General features: G+C 46.8%; 1 protein-coding gene across 1 annotated transcript in view; it reads left to right on the top strand.

Moving 5' to 3' along the window:
- The window catches only part of LOC130119126 (sodium channel protein type 4 subunit alpha B-like), a 256,811-nt gene that overhangs the window by 112,495 nt on the left and 122,019 nt on the right, over positions 1-22,297 (top strand). The window contains exon 12 of the mRNA XM_056287542.1: positions 18,761-18,832. Within this exon, the coding sequence (XP_056143517.1) occupies positions 18,761-18,832 (72 nt within the window). The remainder of the gene's footprint in view (positions 1-18,760; positions 18,833-22,297) is intronic.

The following is a 22,297-nucleotide window of genomic DNA, read 5'->3' as shown; positions in this document are numbered from 1 at the left end:
GAGAAATACCCCAAGTATAGGTGTGGCAAGCTTGTAGCTTCATACCCAAGAAGACTTGAGGCTGTAATCGCTGCCAAGGGGGCCTCAACCAAGTACTGAGTAAAGGGTGTGAATACTTATGTACATGCAATATTTCAGTTTTTTATTTTTAGTAAATTTCTACAAAACCTTTTTCGCTTTGTCATTATGGGGTATTGTATGTAGATTGATGAGAGAAAAAAAGGAATTTAATCCATTTTGTAATAAGGCTGTAACATAACAAAATGTGGGGAAAGTGAAGGTGTGTGAATACTTTCCGGATGCACTGTATGTGTGTGTGTGTGTGTGTGTGTGTATTGCTTTTTTTTTTTAAACTGTCAATGGTGTTATAAGTGCTCAACTAATGAGGGGTGGAATATCAACTCAGATACAGAAAAAACAAGTTTTAATATACTGCAGTACAGGCCGGTTTCGTGCAACGTACACTCATCAGCTACTAATGGGCAGCTGATGAGTGCGTGTTGCACGAAACCGGCCCGTAATGCAGTGTATTAAAACTTTTTTTTTCCTGTATCAGTGTTGATATATATATATATATATATATATATATATATATATATATATATAATATGATGAGGGGATAAGAGATTCAAGATGGCAGCGCGCTGGACGCAGCGGCTACTGTGGTTCCCTGTTCAGTGTCGTGTTTTCTTTGTTATTTATACGTTAGTTTTAAGTTTACTTACAAGTGTAGGTCATGCGCTCTTCTACAGCCGTCAGGAACTTTTAAACCTCAGAGCGGATTACTCACTTCCCTCCACCATCACGGACAACTCCCCCATCGATATTATCCGCTCACCAGTCTTGCAGTGGAAACACTGCCCCCTGTCGGCAACGTAAACAAAAGAGGGGAAAACGTGGCGGGCTACATGCTAAGCTAAGTAGCGCTCCCTTCAAAGTTTCCCTCCCCAGCATCTTCATGGCTAATGTCCGGTCGTTGGCTAACAAAATGGACGAGATAAGACTCAGGCTGTCCTCTCAGAAAAGGCTGCAGAACTGCTGTCTGCTGATGTTTACGGAGACTTGGCTCAACAGCAACATAGTGACTCGGCAGTCGAGCTAGCGGGCCGCACAGCCTTTCGTGCCGACAGGACAACGGACTCCGGCAAGGTCCGCGGAGGAGGTTTGAGTATGTGCAACAATATAAAGATCGTCGAAAAGCATTGCTCTGCTGATCTCGAGCACCTTATGATTCAGTGCAGGCCTTTTTACCTGCCCAGGGAGCTAACGGCCATTACCATCGCCGCTGTGTACATCCCCCACATGCTAATGCGGAGGAAGCACTTAAGCAGCTACAATGTGCCATCAGCAGACAACAGACCAAACACCCGGACAATGCCTTTATCATAGGTAGTGACTTTAATCAGGCTAACCTCAGGGCTGTATTGCCCAAATTCCATCAGCATGTCTCCTGCCCCACTAGGGGACAAAACACCCTGGACCATCTCTACAAACATCAAGGACTCATACAAAGCTACTCCCTGCCCTCATCTGGGGCATTCTGACCACCTCTGCCTGTTCCTGGTCCCAACCTACAAACCCCTAATAAAACGGATCAAGCCAGCAGTAAAGACAATCACTGTCCGGCCAGAAGGAGCAGTCTCTGAACTCCAGGACTGTTTGAAAACACAGACGAGTATTTTTGCACATTCAGCTACCCATGGCTCCCATACAGACATTAATGAACAGACATCTGCCATACTAGCCTACATTAACTTTTGCACTGAGAGTGTCACAACAAAAAAATCAGTCCGCACCTTTCCAAACCAGAAACCCTGGATGACCAGTGGGGTCCAGCAGCTGCTGAAAGTGTTGGATGCAGCGTTCAAGTCAGGTAACTGTGAGGCCTACAGCGCAGCCAGATCAAACCTCAAAAAGGGCATCAGAACAGCCAAACATAAATATTCCCTACGAATAGAGGACCACTTTCACAATAACTCTGATCCTCGGTGAATGTGGCAAGGCATTCAGTCTAACACAGACTACAAAAGCTCTAATCGCGGTCCCGCTGTCCATGATGCCTCCCTGCCAGACAAGCTAAATCATTTCTATGCCCGCTTCGACAAGGACAATACTGACCCAGCCTGCTCACTCTATCAGTTGCAGAGGTCAGAGAATCACTGCGCAGAGTGAACACACGGAAGGCTGCCGGACCAGACGGCATACCGGGTTGGGTCTACCGGGAATGTGCCGACCAGCTGGCTGAGGTCTTCACACCTGTATTTAACCTCTCACTGTCCCAAAGTAAAGTCCCGGCATGCTTTAAGACCACCTCTATCATTCCTGTCTCCAAGAAACCAATATCCACATGTCTGAATGACTACCAACCCATAGCACTCACCCCCACTGCCGTGAAGTGCTTTGAGAGACTGGTTCTGGCTCACATCAAAAACGTTATCCCCCCCACATTCGACCCACATCAGTTCGCCTACCATCCCAAAAGGTCTACTGAGGATGCCATTGCCACTGCCCTGCACTTTGCTCTGACCCACCTTGAACTTAACAACACATACGTCCTGATGCTGTTTATAGATTACAGCTCTGCCTTCAACACTATCATCCCTGCCAAACTAACCACCAAACTCCTCTCCCTTGGCTTCAACCCCTCCCTCTGTAACTGGACCCTGGACTTCCTGACCAACAGACCTCAGTCTGTTAAGTTAGGTGACCACTCTTCCTCCACCCTGGCCCTCAACACAGGTGCCCCTCAAGGCTGTGTTCTGATCCCCCTCCTTTTCTCCCTCTTTACCCACGACTGCCTGCCAACTCACCCTTCAAATGTTATAGTTAAGTTTGCAGATGACACCACAGTCATTGGCCGTATCACCAACAATGACGAGACGGCCTACAGAGACGAGATTCAGCACCTCACATCATGGTGTACTACCAACAATCTTGTCCTCAATGTGCAGAAGACAAAGGAGCTGATGGTCGACTTCAGGAAGTCTAGAAGCTGCAGACACTTCCCCATACACATCAATAGGGTGGAAATGGAGTGCGTTTCCAGCTTTAAATTCCTTGGAGTCCACATCAGCGAGGAACTTCCCTGGACATCAAACACCCAGGCCCTTGTGAAAAAGGCCCAACAACGCCTGCATTTCCTGAGGAGTTTGAGGAGCGCCCGTCTACCCCCCAAAATTCTCACCAACTTCTACCACTGCACCATAGAGAGCATCCTGACCAGATGCATCTCAGTGTGGTACGGCAACTGCACATCAGTAGACCAGAAAGTTCTGCAGCGGGTCGTCAAGGCGGCCCAGCACATCACCAGTACCCAGCTCCCAGCCATAAAAGACATTTATCACAAACGCTGCCTTCGAAGGGGTCTGAGTATCAGCAGAGATCCCACCCATCCCAACCATGGACTGTTCTCCACCCTGCGCTCTGGGAGGCGCTACAGGAGCCTCAGGGCCCACACTACCAGGCTCAAAAACAGCTTCTTTCCACAAGCTGTTGCCCACCTGAACCTGGCTACCCACTGAATGTCTGTAGATATTTTTAAATATTTTGTACTCCAGCTCTTTTTTAACTTATTTTTAGCTTTTGGTCTTCATGTGTGTATATCTTATACTGTGTTTGCTATGTTTGTCTGTGTCTGTCTTGCATTGTTTGGTGAAACCACAGCCCTCATTTCATTTTTAACATGTGCCTGCACATTGTTTTTAATGACAATAAAATTGAATTGAATTGAATTGAATATACACTCACCGGCCACTTTATTAGGCACACCTGTCCAACTGCTCGTTAACGCAAATTTCTAATCAGCCAATCACATGGCAGCAACTCAATGCATTTAGGCATGTAGACATGGTCAAGACGATCTGCTGCAGTTCAAACCGAGCATCAGAATGGGGAAGAAAGGTGATTGAAGTGACTTTGAACGTGGCATGGTTGTTGGTGCCAGACGAGCTGGTCTGAGTATTTCAGAAACTGCTGATCTACTGGGATTTTCACACACAACCATCTCTAGGGTTTACAGAGAATAGTCCGAAAAAGAGAAAATATCCAGTGAGCGGCAGTTCTGTGGGCGAAAATGCCTTGTTGATGCCAGAGGTCAGAGGAGAATGGCCAGACTGGTTCGAGCTGATAGAAAGGCAACAGTAACTCAAATAACCACTCATTACAACCGAGGTATGCAGAAGAGCATCTCTGAATGCACAACATGTCGAACCTTGAGGCAGATGGGCTACAGCAGCAGAAGACTACACCGGGTGCAACTCCTGTCAGCTAAGAACAGGAAACTGAGGCTACAATTCGCACAGGCTCAGCAAAATTGGACAATAGAAGATGATAAAGTGTGACAGTGGTGAGGTATGTGGTTGGAATGACAGATGGGTTCAAGCTGGAGCTGGGATTACATCAAGGATCGGCTCTGAGCCCTTTCCTGTTTGCAATGGTGATGGACAGGTTGACGGACGAGATCAGGCAGGAGCTAACTGGGAGGAGACCCCTCGGTAGACCCAGAACTCGCTGGAGGGACTACATATCCAATCTGACCTGGGAACGTGTTGGGATCCCCCAGGAAGAGCCCGAGCTGGGCAGAGGGACATCTGGAGTGCCCTACTTAGCTTTCTTCCACTGCGACCTGACCCCGGAAAAGCGGCTGAAGATGAGATGAGATGGACCGTTCAAGTTGGACGATTTGGAGACAAAGCAAGAGCGACAAGATTGAGATGGTTTGGACATGTGTGGAGGAGAGATGCTGGGTATATTGTGAGAAGGATGCTGAATATGGAGCTGCCAGGGAAGAGGAGAAGAGGAAGGCCAAAGAGGAGGTTTATGGATGTGGTGAGGGAGAACATGCAGGTGGCTGGTGTGACAGAGGAAGATGCAGAGGACAGGAAGAGATGGAAACAGATGATCCGCTTTGGCGCCCCCTAACGGGAGCAACCTAAAGTAGTAGTAGTGGAATAGAATAAAATATAGATGCTTTTCGGGAACTTGAACGAAACTAATTGTTGGAGCACTAATTGTTGAGCATTCCCAGTAATGAACCAGCTTCTGTGGTCTCCATTGTGAATCTATCTGCACTAATTCATGCATGGTGAGTCCCTTCATATTTTTGGTTCACGTCAAGTCTATTGTGTAGCACCCCACATAGTGCAGACAACTCTGTGCTATGGTTGGTGGCCAGAGAACCCACACTGGCCTTCCATATAAGATGGCGTCCTCCTCTTCAGACAGTCTTCCCAATGGCAGCCTCTTCCTCAGTTTGAAGAACACTAGTTCTGGCCTTGTGCAGCTGCAAAACAAGGAAAACGATAATCAGACCACTGAAAACATCAAATTGGGTATACGTCTTAAGCGCTGCAGGGGAAATTATTATGTTTTGACTTACCCTAGGATTTGTGGGAATTGGTGTTGGATGTAGTGTACGTCTGACAGGGTCAGAAATGCCTTTTGTGCAGGTTCCATACTTATGTGGAGTTTTGTTTTTTCCAGTTGCATGTTGTTTGAGTGTGGGTAGTATTTTATTCCGCATGTTCGTTTGATTTTTTTTATCACTTGGTCTGTTTTTTATGTTTTGATTGAGGTGTTTTTGATTTGCACTCAACAATGGAGGATGAACTGTGCAATGACCTGTGGACAGCTACACCTCCACTCAAAGACTAAGCACAGGATGAGCGACAGGTGTACTGCAGGTAATCAGGATGCCACAAGATACCCTTTCCCACTGGCCAAAAAACCTGCAAAAAACCCGCTAATTTCTGCCTTTGGTCAATGTAAAAAGGCGGATGTTAGTGGGTTTTTTGGCCAGTGGGTATAGAGACACAAGATGGAGACACGGACGTGCGTGGAGAGGACAGGAGACGGCGGTCCAACGCAGCAGAGAGCAGCCCGGACTGTGGCGGGCTGGTTTCCCTGTCTGCCGGCAGAGGGACGAGTGCAGTGGCCGGTGTCCGCCAACACATATTCACTCAGGCCTGGGTTGGCGGTTTTTCGGCTGCCGCCCAGGAGGACCATAAATACCCTCTGGCAGATTTGGGTGGTGGGCACGGCGAGGCAGCTCAGGATTCATAGCTGGGATGAGCTGTGGCTGACTGGCAGCAGGGAAGATGCTACTCGCCCTTTGTTTACTCCTCCACAGATCCAATGGGGTCAGAGGGCTTGGGCAGCTGGCGTGGGAGAGTGGCACGACATTGTGCAACAGAGGTGGGGACGTGGATGCTGGAGAGGAGCCGGACTGGGACTTGGGACTTGTGGGTGGTACCATCCTTCCTATTGTTGAACTGTTATAAATCTTTTGTGGGTTTTAGATTTCTGTTTGTTTTTTTTACTCTGCTTCCCTGATTTTAAAGAACCCGTGAGCCATTCCGAGTCCTAGTTCTGTTAACCTCCAGCTGGCGTTGTTGGCTTTTATTTTTTATTTTATTTGTTTTTTTAATCTACCTAAATTCTGTTAGTGTTTTTAAAGTACGGCCCTGCTATTGGCCGCTGGGCCTGGCCACATATGCAGCCGGGGACATGATTTTTAATCACAATAGACTACAACTTCCCAATAGAATAGACTAGAACTACTGAGTAGAATAGACTACCGAATAGAAGACTACAATTACCCTGTAGAATAGACTACAACTACCGAGTAAAATAGACTACAACTACCCTGTAGAATAGACTAGAACTAGTAGAGTAGAATAGACTACAAATACCGAGTAGAATAGACTACAACTGCAGAGTAGAAGAGCGGCATGCCATCCATTCCTCTCACACACAAACAAGCACACAAACTCTCACTTCACACACACAAGCGGCTCTTTCTCACACACACACATACAAAACTGTATCGCACTACTGCAGTAAATTAATTCATCGCACAGAGCGATTTTTTTGTAGCACTGTGCAGCCCTGAGGACTCAACTTAAATTCTGGATGGGTAGTTTGAAAATGGGGTCACATCTTTGTGCTGAGGAGAAACTTTCCAAACAAGCAAAAATAATGAAATAACAACAGAAAACAAAAACCTCATGTAGACCATAAACTTGACTCTTAATTTTCTGCCCCAACTGTACCTCCAAATCCTCAGATTTCAGGTTGCAGAAGCAAAACAAAGGAAAAAACCGCTGTTTGCCTTTCGGTAGCGAAGGAAGGAACAAGGTAAAGGAGAAGAGCCAGAAAGCCAGAGCAATGTTCCTGTTGCCTTTCTCTTTACACCCGGTCATAGACTTCATACTGTTCCAGGCGACCCTAAAATTGGTACTGCTCAGCTGAGCTTCTATTTTATCTCTGTACCTGAGTTTAGCCTTTTCATTTCTGACCTGATCTCCTTCTTTGTTTCCTTAACTGCAGTGCCATCGCCCTCTTTAAAAGCATTTTTCCTTTTATGAATCATACCCTTAAGGGCTGATGAAGCCCATGGTTTGTTGTTAGGGAAAATCTTGACAGCCTTGGTGGGAATCACATTGTCTGTACAAAAGGAGATATAGCTACACACAATGTCCGTTAGCTCATCAATATTGTCTAAGGATTCAGTAAACACCGACCAGTCTGTGCAGTCGTAGCACCCCTGCAGGGCAAGAGAGGAGTCAGCATTCCAGACCTTCACCTGCCTTACGTGCACTTTCTCTCTCTACAGTCTTATAAACAGGCCGAAGATACACTGTATTGTGATCGGAAGTTCGAGGGCGGGGCCCGCCTCCAACTTGTATGCTGCCTTTACGGAGCCATAACAGAGGTCCAGAGTTTTATTATGATGCATAGGACAGCTGACATATTGATAAAAGCTGTTCAATGTTATCTTCTAGTTACAGTGGTTAAAGTCTCCCAGTTCAATGTTGGGGGCATCCAGAGAGATGAACTGAAGTGGCTATATTACTTTGAAGATGGTTTATGCCGCAAATTCCGTATTTGCCTTGGGATGAATGTACACAATGGTGACAAACACCTGGGGAAATTCCCTCGGGAGATAAAAGAGTCTTACCGACACAGACAAGAGTTCAATACCCGAGGAGGGCCATAACACAGTGACCCCCGTCTCCATCTAGGGGGTCAGTGTGGACACTGGAATACTACAAGTAACTGGGGGTGTATATAGACAATAAACTGGGCTGGGCTAAGAACACTGATGCCCTCTACAAGAAGGGACAGAGTCGTCTCTACTTTTTGAGGAGGCTGAGGTCCTTCAATATCTGCCAGACGATGCTCAGAATGTGGTATGAGTCTGTGGTGGCCAGTGCTCTCCTGTTTGCTGTTGTGTGTTGGGGCAGCAGGTTCAGGGTAGCGGATGCAAACAGGCTCAGGAAACTGATCCGCAGGGCCGGTGATGTTGTGGGGATGGAACTGGACTCTCTGGTGGCGGTTTCTGAGAGGAGAACGCTGTTGAAGTTATGTGCCATCATGGACATGTCTCCCACCCACTCCATGACGTGCTGGTTGGGCACAGGAGTACTTTTAGTAATAGACTCATTCTGCTGAAATGCGCTACAGAGTGCCACAGGATGTCATATCTTCCTGTGGCCATCAAGCTTTACAACTCCCTCAGAGTGTCAGACACTCCAAGTTAATGGTCATTAGACTGGACCTTCGACTTATTTTACCTTGTCGGTGTTTGTTTCATACTGCAGTAATAGCCTGGGTGCGTAAGATGGTGTCGTTCGACTTCCGATGTACGAGTACTTGCACAAGAACTTCTGGTCTGGTTGTTGAGAGAAGAGATGGCTTTGTTTTACTCTCGCTGTTTGCAGGACCTCCCTAAAATCATGGTCAATGATGTACATTGCATCGTGAATGCTTCCTTGGTAGCTCAGACGAGCAAAAAAGAAAAAGGGTTTAAGATGTATATTTCGAGCTACATCGACAACTACGAGGGTGAGTAATGGCATCATTAGAACTATGCTAGTGCTGGCTAGTTAGCTGGCATGGGGGATTAAAGGAAATAATACAAATCAGACATACCTGGTGTAAAACCGAATGTCCTCATCGGAACCTGCAAATTGCCTCAGGCTGAATTTGGACTGAGCTGGACGGTTTTTTCTGGAGCACTTCTATTTGTTTCCTCATTGGCTTGTTTTGGGCCAGGGCATCATCCAAAGCGGAAGGATTAGGAGCCACACAATAGCCATGCTCTTGCAGGCAGCTGCTGACATCCATTTCATTATCAGAGCTGGCAGAGGGGCGACAGCAGGACGCTGCCGGTGCTCCCACACACCTAGCCTGGGTGCGGGTTTGGATTACTCATTCCATGCAAAGAGTGTGGGGACAGCTCATTTCTTGAGCCTCCTTAACACACCTATAGCTGGCACAGCGAAATCACCTGGTTCAAAATGCCGACTGCACACTTTTGTACTCTTGATAACGGTAAATGCATCCCTCCAAATCTTCACTAGCCACTTAGCTCTTTCCTCACAGTTACTAGGAAATGAATGGAAATTTAGAAGATAATTATACCGTGGCACACAACAGTGCTCAGTGGAGCCTGGTTCACGGCATTAATACTTGAACGTCCCTTTTTGCCCTGTTTGATTCATTGATTTTTGGAAGAAATTAAGATTTGGATGGATAAGTTAGCAGCTAGCTAATGACTCAGCAGGACGTAAGCATCCGGCTGTACCGGAAGTTCTTATGCAAACAGACACACCCGAAGTTCCGTAGCGCGACATTAATGCACCGAGCCTATACAGTATAGATAGAGCATGGTGCACATGTGTTTATATATTTTATTCTTATTTCTTTTTCTTATTTTATCTTCTGTTTCTATTCTTTCCTTTTTCTTTTTTCTGTTTATTTCTGTTATCTTGTATCTTGTTATTTTTTTCTTTACTAGAGCGTGACTGTCTGTAATAGGACCCAGTTTCCCCTCAGGGGTGAGTAAAGTATTTCTGATTCTGATTTCTCTTCTATTCTCCTTTTCCCTTTTGCTTATTTATTTACTTTTTTTGTTAACGTTTCCCCTTTCTTTTGTTCATTTAATTTATGCTTGTTACATGTTTACTTTGTTAGTTTTTGTTATGGTTTCCTTTAATTCATGTCATTTTGGTTTACTTTGTTAGTTTTTGTTATGTTTCCTTTAATTCATGTCATTTTGGGTGGCATGCCAGGCAGTGTGGAAATCCTTGTTTTAAAAAACATGAATTCAAGATAAGCCATGCCAGAACTTTTTCCACCTATAATGTGAAATTGCAAGCTATAAGATTGTGTAAAACAAGATTTGTGAAATTGGAAATTGTGAAAAAAGATGAAAAACAAATTGAAACCTTTCAGGAAAAAAAAGAAGCTTACAATAGTAACCAGGGTGCATAATTGTGCACACCCCTAATTAACATTCTGTTGAGGTAACTTGATTTTATTACAGCACCTAGTCTGTTGGGTAAGCGTCTATCAGCTTGGCACATCTTGACTTGGCAATATTTTCCCACTCTTCTTCGCAAAAAGGTTCTAGATCCATGACATTGCAAGGACATCTTGCACAACCCTCTTCAGGTTATGCCACAGATTTTCAATTGGATCCAGGTCTGGTCTCTGGTTTGACCATTCCAAAATGTTGATCTTCTTTTGGTGAAGCCATTCCTTTGTTGATTTGGATGTATGCTTTGGGTTGCTTTGGGTTATTGTCGTGCTGAAAGGGGAAATTCCTCTTCATCTTCAGATTTCTAGCAGATGCCTGAAGGGTTTGCCCAAAATCAACTGGTATTTGGACCTATTCATGATTCCCTCCACCTTGACAAAAGCCCCAGTTCCGGCTGAGGAAAAGCAGCCCTTAAGCATGATGCTGCCACCACCATGCTTCACTGTGGGTATGGTGTTCTTTTGTCATGTGCTGTGTTGTTTTTGCACCAAACATACCTTTTTTTCATGAGGGCCACCAGTTTATCCAGTTCATAACCTCAGATCCTGTCTCCCCTTCCAGCATGGCCATCTCATCACTCCCTCTCCTGGTTTCCCTGCCCATCTTCTCATATGCAGCTCATTCCATCCCAATTAGCCCACACTACTTATATTGGTCACTTTTCACTAGTTCCCTGCCAGATTGTCCAGAATGTTTTGCTGTCAGGCTATCCAGTGTTTTCTCCCTCATCCTGCCTGACCGCCCCATGGTTGCCTCTGTTGCCTGATCTCAGGACTCAATTTCTTCTGTCTGCCCCTTGTCTGCGCTGGTCGCCTGTTTTGAGCTGACTTCCCAGTAGCCTGAACTCTGCAGGAACCAGTTTTCCTGTCTGCCTGCTCCTTGTCCGTTTTGGTTGCCTATCGAACTGATTTCCCCAGTGTTTTGACCTCTGCCTGCCTTTTAACCAAAGTGAAAATTTTTGTGAACTAAACCTTGCCTGTCTTTGAGTTATGCATTTGGGTTCTCATCTGCCAGTCTCTTTAATTATTACAGTACAATCTGGCAAAACATGAACCCAGCTGACTCGAAAGCACTTCAGAAGGAGCTGTTGGTGCAAGTTGGCACCCTACAATGCCATCTCATCTTCAGCCGCTTTTCCAGGGTCGGGTCACGGTGGCAGCAAGCTAAGTAGGGCACTCCAGACATCCCTCTCCCCAGCAATGCCCTCCAGCTCCTCCTGGGGGATCCCAAGGTGTTCCCAGGCCATATTGGACATGTAGTCCCTCCAGCGAGTTGTGGGTCTACCCCAGGGTCTCCTCCCAGTTAGCCGTGCCCAGTAAACCTCCAAAGGAAGGCGCCCAGGAGGCATCCTAATCAGATACCTGAACCATCTCAACTGGCTCCTTTCGATGCGAAGGAGCAGCGGCTCTACTCCAAGCTCCCTCCGGATGTCCAAGTTCCTCACCCTATCTGTAAGGCTGAGCCCAGACACCCTATGGAGGAAACTTTTTTCAGCCGCTTGTACCGCAATCTCACCCTTTCAGTCACTACCCAAAGCTCATGACCATAGGTGAGGGTTGGAACAAAGATTGACTGATAAATTGAGAGCTTTGCCTTCTGTCTCAGCTCCTTCTTCACCACAACAGTCCGGTATAACATCCGCATTACTGCTGATGCTGCACCAATCTGCCTGTCAATCTCCCGCTCTGTCCTACCCTCACTCATGAACAAGACCCCGAGATACTTGAACTCATTCACTTGAGGCAACAACTCATCCCCAACCTGGAGGGAGCAATGCCATGATCCCCAATTTACCTCCATAACAGATGGCCTATGGAAGATGAACGCTTGCCACGACCACAACACGGAGTCTATCCAGGAGCATTTGCAGAAGATTCCCGTTGCCAATCAGAGCTCAGCCACCACTGTTCCTCCCACTTCCCCAGTTCCCTGTTCATTGACGTCTGAAGCACGCATGCCACTGCTGGAACGATGCTCTGGGGCTCCTGGTTCCTGTTGTCCCAGTGTAGTGCTCTCTTTTTTTTAACTTGAGGCTTCAGCCTTTCCCACCGAGCAGTCCAGGGTGGTGTACATCATCTCCCTGCTTACCGGGGAAGCCAAGGATTGGGGAACTGCCGAATGGGAGGGAAAATTTGCCTGCTTGCTCCTCGATAGGTTCCTTCTCTGCCAAGCTCCTTAAGGTCTTCGACCAGGTCACTTCCGGTGGAGAGGCAGCTCGGGAGTTGATGAACGTAACCTAGAGGATGAAGGACAGTCACAGACTACTCCATCGAGTTTTACACCATCACAGCTGGAACGCCTCCTCCCTTCTCGATGCATTTTACCACAGGCTTTCCTATTGCATTAAAGATGACCTGGCGGGCTGAAATCTGACTTGTAATGTCAATTCCCTGGTAGGGAACAGGAGAGAGAAAGATCAGTCTTTCATGTTTCCAGCACGGTCACACTCTCCACCCCATTTCCAGCAGTCTTCAGTCCCATCAGCTCAGAGCACCCCTGAGGTTCTCCTGAGAGTTGAGCTAACATGTTGCATGTATTGTGGCCAGGAGGGCCATTTCATGTCGTCTTGTCCAGTAAAAGACAGGGCTCACCAGTCTTCCAGAGAGTGCTAGTGAGCTGGACCATAGACTCTGATAAGTCTTCTTGACCCATCATCCAGGCTCCTCATAGCTGCTCTGGTCAGGACCACCCAGTCATCATCTTCATTGACTCTGGCACTGACGCCAACCTTTCTGGCATGACTCTGACCTCTCGACTGGGGATCAAACAGAAGCCCCTGGAGAGAGCCACCCTTGACACTGCTCTCGATAGCCGTCGTCGCTGCTGGTATACCCATCAGTTAACCCCGCCAATTGAGCATGTCAGGTAATCACACCAAAACACTCAACTTCCATTTCAGTCATGCACCACTGCAACCCATCGTTCTGGACTATCCTTGGCTAAGGAAATATAAGCCACACTTAGACTGGTCATCAGGAACCATCCTTTAGTGGAGCCTTCATGCTGTCTGTCTCAAGCCTTCACACTCATCAGTTCCTAGTTTGCCTACCCCCTCTGATTTCCCAGATCTGTCTGGAGTTCACAAGGAATACTTTGGCATGAAAGAGGAGTTCAACAAGACCCGCGTCACCTCCTTGCCACCACATCGACCATACGACTGTGCCATTGACTTGTTATCGCGCATGTCTCCTCCAAAGGGATGGCTGTACTCCTTGTCGGCCCCTGAAACTAAGGCTATGGAGCAGTATATCAATGATGCACCGTTGGCGGGGGTCATCCGGCCCTCTTCGTCCCCTTATGGCACGGGATTTTTCTTCATGGAGAAAAAGAATAAGTCCCTTAGACCTTACATCGACTACAGGGGGCTCAACAACATAACTATCAAAAACAGGTACCCTCTTATGCTCATCTCTTCTGCTTTTGAACTTTTGCGAGAAGCTACTATCTTTTCTAAACTTGACCTCAGAAATGCTTATCGCTTCAAGAAGAGGACACTTGGAAGGCAACTTTCAACACCCCCAGTGGCCACTACAAATACATAGTCCTGCCGTTTGGTCTCACAAATACCCCTGCAGTGTTTCAAGGCCTGGTCAGTCAACAATGAGCTTTGGCATATGCTCAATATCTGTATTTGTGTATTTAGATGACATTCTCCTCTGTGGCTGTACTAAATTGTCCCTGTGTGTGTGTGTGTGTGTGTGTGTGTGTGTGTGTGTGTGTGTGTGTGTGTGTGTGTGTGTGTGTGTGGGCCCTGTGATGGCCTGGCGACTTGTCCAGGGTGTCTCCCCACCTACTGCCCAATGACCACTAGGATAGGCTCCAGCATCCCCGTGATCCTGAGAGCAGGATAAGTGGATTGGATAATGGATAGATGACGTTCTCATTTTTTCTAAAACCAAGCAGGAACATGTGCATCAGGTGCTCCAGAGGCTCCTGGAGAATCAACTGTTCGTTAAGGCAGTGAATGCAAGTTTTACATCCTGGAGGTGTCCTTTCATTGGGTTTATTATTTACACCAAAGGTGTCCGGATGGATGCAGCTAAGACTACAGTGGTCATGAACTGGCCCATTCCCTTGACCTGTAAATGGCTCCAGCATTTCCTGCAATTCGTGAACTTTTATCGTTGTTTCATCCGAAACTACAGTTCGGTTGCAGCCCCCTTGACTGCCTTCACCCCCCTAAGAGCTCCCTTCCAATGGTCTTCAGTGGCTGAAGATGTATTCGGTGAGTTAAAAAGATGTTTCTCGCCTGCTCCCATTCTTGTTTTTCCAGACCCAGCTGATCAATTTATAGTGGAGGTAGATGCCTCAGACACAGATGTTGGAGCGGTACTCACATGATGATTGACAGAGGACCAGAAGATACACCTTTGTGCCTTATTCTCTTGCAAATTATCGCCGGCGGAAAATAATTATGACATCGACAATCATGAATTACTGGTGGTGAAGCAGGCTGAAGAAGAATGGAGGCACTGGTTGGAGGGAGCAGAGCAACCATTTGTGGTCTGGATTGATCAAGAAAACCTCGCGTACATCCAATCAGCCAAACAATTGAATGCCAGACAGGTCAAATTAATCATTTTAATTTCTCCCTGACTTCAAAAAATGAAGCCAGGTGCACTCTCCCAGCAGCAATAGTCCAATGCTTTCCCTTTTTCAACTTGAGAACATCCTCCCTCCAACCTGTGTAATCGGGGCTTAACCTGGGAAGTAAAAGACCAGGTAAAACACACCCTGCCTCTAGTTCTTGCCCTGATGGCTGTCTGTTTGTTACTGCCAATCTTCGCTCTTAGGTTCTGCAGTGGGGCCATTCCTCCTGTCTGGTGCACCCTGGCTTTGTTGCAGCAATGGTTTTGGTGGCAGTCCATAGAGAAGGATGGCAAGGAGTTCATAGCTGCCTGTATGACCTGCACCCAGCACAAAGGCTCCCATCAACCTCCTCCTGGCCTCTTTCAACCCTTGCCAATCCCGTGTCGTCCCTGGTCCCACATATCAATAGACTTCATCACTGGATTGCCTGCCTCTAGTAATGCTGGTAACACTATCATCCTCACAGTGGTTGACCATTTTCCTAAGACTGCTCACTTCATTCCACTACCCAAATTACTCACAGCCAAAGACAAAGCAGGGATTTTGTTAAGTCATATGTTTCCGCCTACACAGTCTTCCCTGTGACGTGGTCTCTGAGCGGGGGCCTCAATTCACATCCTGTTTCTGGTCAGAATTTTGTTGCCTTCTAGGAGCCAAGGCTACCCTGTCATCTGGTTTCCACCCCAAGCCCAACGGTCAACCCGAACGCTTGAACCAGGAGATGAAAACTGTCCTGCACTGCCTTGCTCCCGCAACCCATCCTGCTGGTCAACACAACTCCTCTGGGTCAAATACACTCACAACCTTCCCAGTTTGGCCATTGGCCTCTTGCCCTTTCAGCGCTCCTCCCAGAGTTACGAACCACCCCTGTTCCCTGAACAAGAACACGAGGCTAGCATCCCCTCAGTCCAGGCTTTCCTTAGGAGGTGTCAGCACACCTGGATGCAGGCTCACTCCACCCTTCTGTGCTCCTCCGATCGCTACCAGCAAACTACCTATCGACGTCGCATCCCGTTATGTCCTAGGACAGCTTGTCTGTTTTGCCTCACTGTGTAGAGTCCATGAACTTGGCACCGCAGTTCATGTATCCATTCCCCATCATCAAGGTGATCAACCTTGTGGCTGTCCATCTCCACCTGCCCCCAGTTCATGAGGATCCACCCTACATTCCACGTGTGCAAGCTTAAGCCCATTGCTTTGACCGCACTTCAGCTCTCCCCCAGACCCCCACCACTCCCAAACTCATCGATGGGGTGCCGATCCACACAGTCCATTGCCTCATCAAATTCCAATGGCGAGGCAGGGGTGCCCGGTATCTCTTGGACTGGAAGGGTTACGCCCCCCCCCCCCCCCCCCCCCAAGAACACTCCTGGGTCCCTGCCTGCAACAGCTTGGATCCCTCCCTCATCAAGGACTTCAAACCAGGCCCATCCTGACCAGCGTGGTGGACCGTCAGGAGCCATTCCAAAGGGGAGAGGGGGTTCTGTCATGAGGTCAACCAGTTCATAACCTGAGATCCTGTCTCCTCTTCCGGCCTGGCCATCTCACCACTCAGTCTCCTGGTTTCCCTGCCCATCTCCTCACCTGCAGCTCATTGCCTCCCAATCAGCCCACACTACGTACTTCTACCAATCCCTTTTCAATAATTCCCTGCCGGATAGTCTAGTGTGTTGTGTTGCCTAGATATCCAGAATTTTCTCTGTGTTCATTCTGCCCGTTGTCTGTTTTGGTCTCCTATCGAACTGATTTCCCAGTATTTTAACCTCTGCCTGCCTTTTGATCAAATTAAATTCTTTTGTATCCTAAACTTGACTGTCTTTGAGTCATGCGTTTGGGTTCTCATCTGCCAGTCTCTCCTAAATCATTACAGTTTTGGGATTATGACCAAAAGGTTCAACCTTGGTCTTATCACACCATAGCAACGTTTTTCTGCATGTTTTTGGGAGACTGGATGTATCCTTTTACAACATTTAACTGGGCTTGGATTTTATTTTTTATATATATATATATGTATATATATATATGAAAAGATTTTCATCTTGCCACCGTACTCTATAGTTCAGATATATGAAGAATACAGGCGATGTTTTGTCACATGTAGGGAGCAACCAGTACTTGCCAGAAATGCCTGCAGCTCCTTTAATGTGAGCTCGCGTTCATGCCTTGTAAACTCTTTGTGATTCATGGCTTTTTCAGTTGGATGCAACCAAGAAGATGTCAGGAAAATCCTACAGGAACAGCTGAACTTTAGTTGGGGTTAATCACGGTCACTTTAATTGATGGCAGGTGTATACTAACTACTATAGCAATCAGGAGAGACATAGTGAATGAAGTAAATATAATTGTTTATCATATAACAGATGATTTAAAGGGGGCGGCATGGTGGCCCAGTGGTTAGCACTGTTGCCTCACAGCGAGATGGTCCTGGGTTAGAACCCCAGGTTGTCCCAGGCCCTTTTCTGTGTGGAGTTTGCATGTTCTGCCTGTGTCTGCGTGGGTTTCCTCCGGGTGCTACGGTTTCCTTCCACCAGCAAAAAGACATGCATGTTAGGGTTGATACTCCTGTCTGTGCCCCTGAGCAAGGCAATGGAAAGAAGGACTGGCGTTGGTCCCCGGATGCTGCGCCACAGCTGACCACTGCTCCTATACAATAGGATGGGTTACACGCAGAGAACACATAAACTGTAAGAGTGAAATTCGTTGTAAGAATACATTGACAAAATAAAGTGTCTTTCTTTCTTTCTTTCTTTCTTTCTTTCTTTCTTTCTTTCTTTCTTTCAAGTCATGTCAAGAAAGGCTAACATACTGAGACTTATCAGTAAGATTTTTTTAATCAAGAGGCATCAGCACTGAGCAACTGCATAGTATATCTCCCGTGGAGTCCAGACACTGGTGGTGGTGACTGATGACTTCTGCTGAGATTGATAAGGTTGATGAAGCTGATGAAGAGATGAAACTGATGAATCTGTGAGGACTAGGCAGTGATGGGGAGGTGGAGAGACACACATAACAGCAGCACGAACGCACTAAAGGCAAGGAGAGAAACCGTTAAAAAGACAGCAGCAGGATGACAGGCTAACCATGCAGGTTTCAGTGCGCTGTTGGATAGAGGAGAACAGGTCATGTGAACAGTTAGAACAGGTCATGTGAACAGTTGAGATGAGAACAGGTCATGTGAAAAGTTGCTAGATGAGAACAGGTCATGTGAACAGTTGATCGATGAGAACAGGTCATGTGAACAGTTGATATCTCAGTTGACAGCCCCACACAATGACAGCAAGGGGAATTATGAGCGAGCATGCGTGAGAGATGAGCATGGCAGGATAAAATATAACTTCAGGCCTGCATGCAAAAGAGTTTTCCTGCCAGAACTTAAAGTAAAACTTCATTAACATGAGTCTGAGTGATTGGTTCATTCTGAATACAGCCACATCCCCACAGGATGTGCACACTTATAAAACCAGGTTACAGTAAGTTATGTATTTTTCTTTTTTCCCCTGATTGTTTTTCACTTTATTTTTATAGGTTACAATTTCACATTAAGGGTGAAACGGTTTGATGTGATTTATCTTGGTTTCATGCTTTAACATCACAAAAATCTGCCATTTTAACAGGTGTGCACACTTTTTATAGCCACTCTAAGTTCAGGTACTTATTGAAAGCGCCATTCTTTTTTACCATAGAGACAGAACAGAGGGGAATCCATGGTGAAAACTACTTTAATTTGCCCCCCCCCTTCGAAAAATAGATAAATAACTGGACCATTGCATGACAGCTGAGGGTAGAACTATATAAATTGTGGAAAATTGATCTCGTTTCCTTCTACCTCTGACATCCCGTCTTCATCAGGTCTTCACAGGAATCTTCACAGCTGAGATGGTTCTCAAACTGCTGGCCATGGACCCTTACCACTACTTCCAGGTCAGATTATATGCTACTTCACTTCCTGTTTGTCTCCTTGATTTACTGTGATTTCCTGTCAGTTAGTTTCTTACCATCTCCTCTCGTCTGAATACTGCTCCTGTCAGTTACTCAACACCTCCTGTCATCTGAATAATGCTCCTGTCAGTTACTCACCACCTCCTCTCATCTGAATACTGCTCCTGTCAGTTACTTACCTCCTCCTCTCGTCTGAATACTGCTTCTGCTTTCTTTTAGTGTACAACTACTCCTTGTGGTGTTTTAGTACTTCCTACTGATTTACTACTGTGACTCTTGATCTATTTATTACTATGTCTAGCAAGTTAAATACTACCTCCTGTTGATTTATTACTACTTCCTGTTGACGAGTTGCCTTTTTTACCTTTAACAACAGAGAACAAAGGACTGACAGCCAATGAAAAGTGCTGAAAACAAAAGATTAAAGCAGAGCCCATAAGTGATTGGTTGATGAGAGAGATATACAGAGTGTGTGGGGAGGTGATTAATGTAGCTATGGAATCATAGTGTACAGAGATCTGCATATGTATGCATCTGTTCAACCAAGGAAATGATCTGTGTCTTTATCTGTATTCGGATGAAGACCAGCAGGGGGCGTGTTTATACCGGAAATCATGATAGAACGGGATAATGTTGTATTTTCTAACCTAATATTCATTGGCAATGCAATTGCGATGCTTTCAAAGCTTCAAATTGATTTAATATAAGCATATAATTAATTATGGTATATTTCCATATCACGTGAGCATTGAAGTTCTCCAGCAGAACTAAAGAGTCCCCAGCCAGAGCCTTATCCAGGACACCACCCAGAGACTCCAAGAAGGCCGGATACTCCAAACTGCTATTCAGTGCATAAGCACACACACAGTCAGAGCCTTTCCCCCAGCTACTCGCAGTCGTATAGAGGCGACCCTCTCATTTCCCGGGGAGAACTCCAACATGGCGGCGCTCAACTGGGGACTTGTGAGTATCCCCACACCCACCCGGTGCCTGTCACCTTGGCTAACTCCGGAAAAGTAAAGAGTCCAGCCCCTCTCCAGGAATTTGGTACCAGAGCCCATGCTGTGTGTCGAAGTGAGCCCAACTATATCTAGTTGGTACCGCCGCACCAGCTGAGGCTCCGTCCCTGCCAGAGAGGTGACATTCCACGTCCCGAGGACCAGTCTGCAATGCCGGAAATTGGCACGTTCTGGTCCCCACCTTTTCCTTCCACCCGGCCTGCATTGCACCCTACCCCAATGCTCATCCCCACGAGTGGTGGGTCCATGGGGTGACTTCAACACTCACGTGGGCAATGATGGAGAAACCTGGAGGGGTGTGATTGGGAGGAACGGCCTCCCCGATCAGAACTCGAGCAGTGCCTTGTTATTGGACTTCTGTGTGAGTCATGGATTGGCCATAACAATCACCATGTTCAAACACAAGGTAGTTCATAAGTGTACTTGGAACCAGAACACCTTAGGCCGAAGATTGATGATAGACTTAGTGGTCGTATCATCAGATCTGCGGCCATATGTTTTGGACACTTGGGTGAAGAGAGGAGCAGAGCTGTCAACTGATCACCACCTGGTGGTGAGTTGGATCAGATGGCGGGGAAGGCTGCTGGACATACCTGGCAAACCCAAACATGTAGTGAGGGTGAACTGGGAATGTCTGGCAGAGGCCCCTGTCCATGAGGTCTTCAACTCCCACCTCCGGAAGAAGTTCTCTTGTATCCCGAGGGAGGATGGAGCATGGAGTCTGAGTGGGCCATGTTCAAAGCCTCTGTTGCAGATGTGGCAGGCAGGAGCTGTTGTCATAAGGTCATTGGTACCTGTCGAGGTAGCAACCTAAGAACCCGCTGGTGGACACTGGCAGTGAGGGAAGCTGTCAGGCTGAAGAAGGAGGCCTTTTGGGCTTAGTTGACCCAGAGGTCTCCTGAAACAGCAGACAGATACTGGGAGGCCAGAAGGGCGGCGGCTTCGGTGGTTGCGGAAGCAAAAACTCGGGTGTGGGAGGAGTTTGGTGAGGCTATGGAGGAGGAGTTTCTGTTGGCCTCAAGGAAATTCTGACAAACCATCCGGCGACTCATGACTCAGGGAAGTAGGGCTTGACTCAGGCTGTGTTCAGCTGGGGAGAGGACCTGCTGACCAGGCCCGGCGATGTTGTTCGGTGATGGAAAGAACACTGAGGAGCTCCTGAACCCAGCTAACGCATCATCAGTGGAGGAGGTAGAGTCTGAAGACTCAGGGAAAGCCCCATCCGCATCCTATCACCCATGGTGTGGGTGACCTGGGTTCGCTTCGCGGTTTCTGCCGAATTCACTACATTGGTGTCAGAAGTGGGATGGTGAGGCCATCGGATGCACGTGCACTTAGAGGCATGAGGGAACTGGTATGCACGGATTATTTATCCTTGGAGCCTGACAGTCACAATACTAAAAACATCTTGGTTATAACAGATATTTACCAAGTATGTTGTTTAAACAACCCCCCCCCCCTTTGGGAAGCGCGTACCCGGACTTCAGCATATCAGCTCCCTCATGCCTCTGGGTACATGCACTCTCGATGACTTCACAGTCTCACCATCCCACTTCTGACACCAATGTAGCGAATTCAGGGTGCAGCCGGGAACTGCCGCAGCCAGGACGCAAACCCGGGTTGCCCACACCACGGGCGACTGCACTAACCAGTCAACTAAAGGGTCTGACCCATTAGCCAACCAGCTAGCGAGTCTACTCATTCAAGCTTGTTACAGTAGCCCATTTGATGAGTCTATGGCCAGGGTGTGACCAGAACATCACAGGGATTTACAAGTCTGGCCTGGTTCAGTTTCAATCCAGTGTGCATTTTAACTTCTGGAGTGATTCTGAATTGCTGGCTCATCTAGAATAGAATAAGTATCGCTTTCTTGCTTAACAAGTTGCTATTAGTCTTATTCCAGCTGCTTGAGTATTAGTCCTTTTCTCTATAGATCTGCTGCTGGTTCCTAATGGGAACTAGTGGGATCTTGTTCTAGCTGTAGCTGTTTTTCACCTAGTGTGTCCTTAAATATTTCTTGTTGCCTAGCTGTTTTGACTTCGTTATCCTTTTAGCTTATGAATATATTCCTTCGTAACTTGCCGTTTGCAGTTTTAATAGTTTTGTGTGAGCTTTGATAGAGTTTTACATAAGTGACCAGTTTCTAGGCAATAGGCCTAGTTTCAGTTTTGAATTAGTTATCCTTTTAGCTTATAAATACATAGATTCCTTGGTAACTTGCTGTTTGTGGTTTTAATTGTATTGTGTGAGGTTTGATAGAGTTTGACATAAGTGACCAGTTTCTGGGCGGTAGGCCTACTTTCATTTTAGCTCTTTGGCCAATTGGGTGTGAAGTGGCCAGGGTGTGGCCCGCACTCCTGGCAGACAATTGGCAATCAGTGTTCTTTAAATCACTGCTGTTGCTTGGAAGTGTCAGCTTCAAAGCGTC

The sequence above is a fragment of the Lampris incognitus genome, chromosome 10 (genome assembly GCF_029633865.1).
Source record: "Lampris incognitus isolate fLamInc1 chromosome 10, fLamInc1.hap2, whole genome shotgun sequence".
In the NCBI taxonomy this organism is placed as follows: Eukaryota; Metazoa; Chordata; class Actinopteri; order Lampriformes; family Lampridae; genus Lampris; species Lampris incognitus.
The sequence above is the reverse complement of the archived record's forward strand: the minus strand, read 5'-3'. Positions and strand labels throughout refer to the sequence as shown.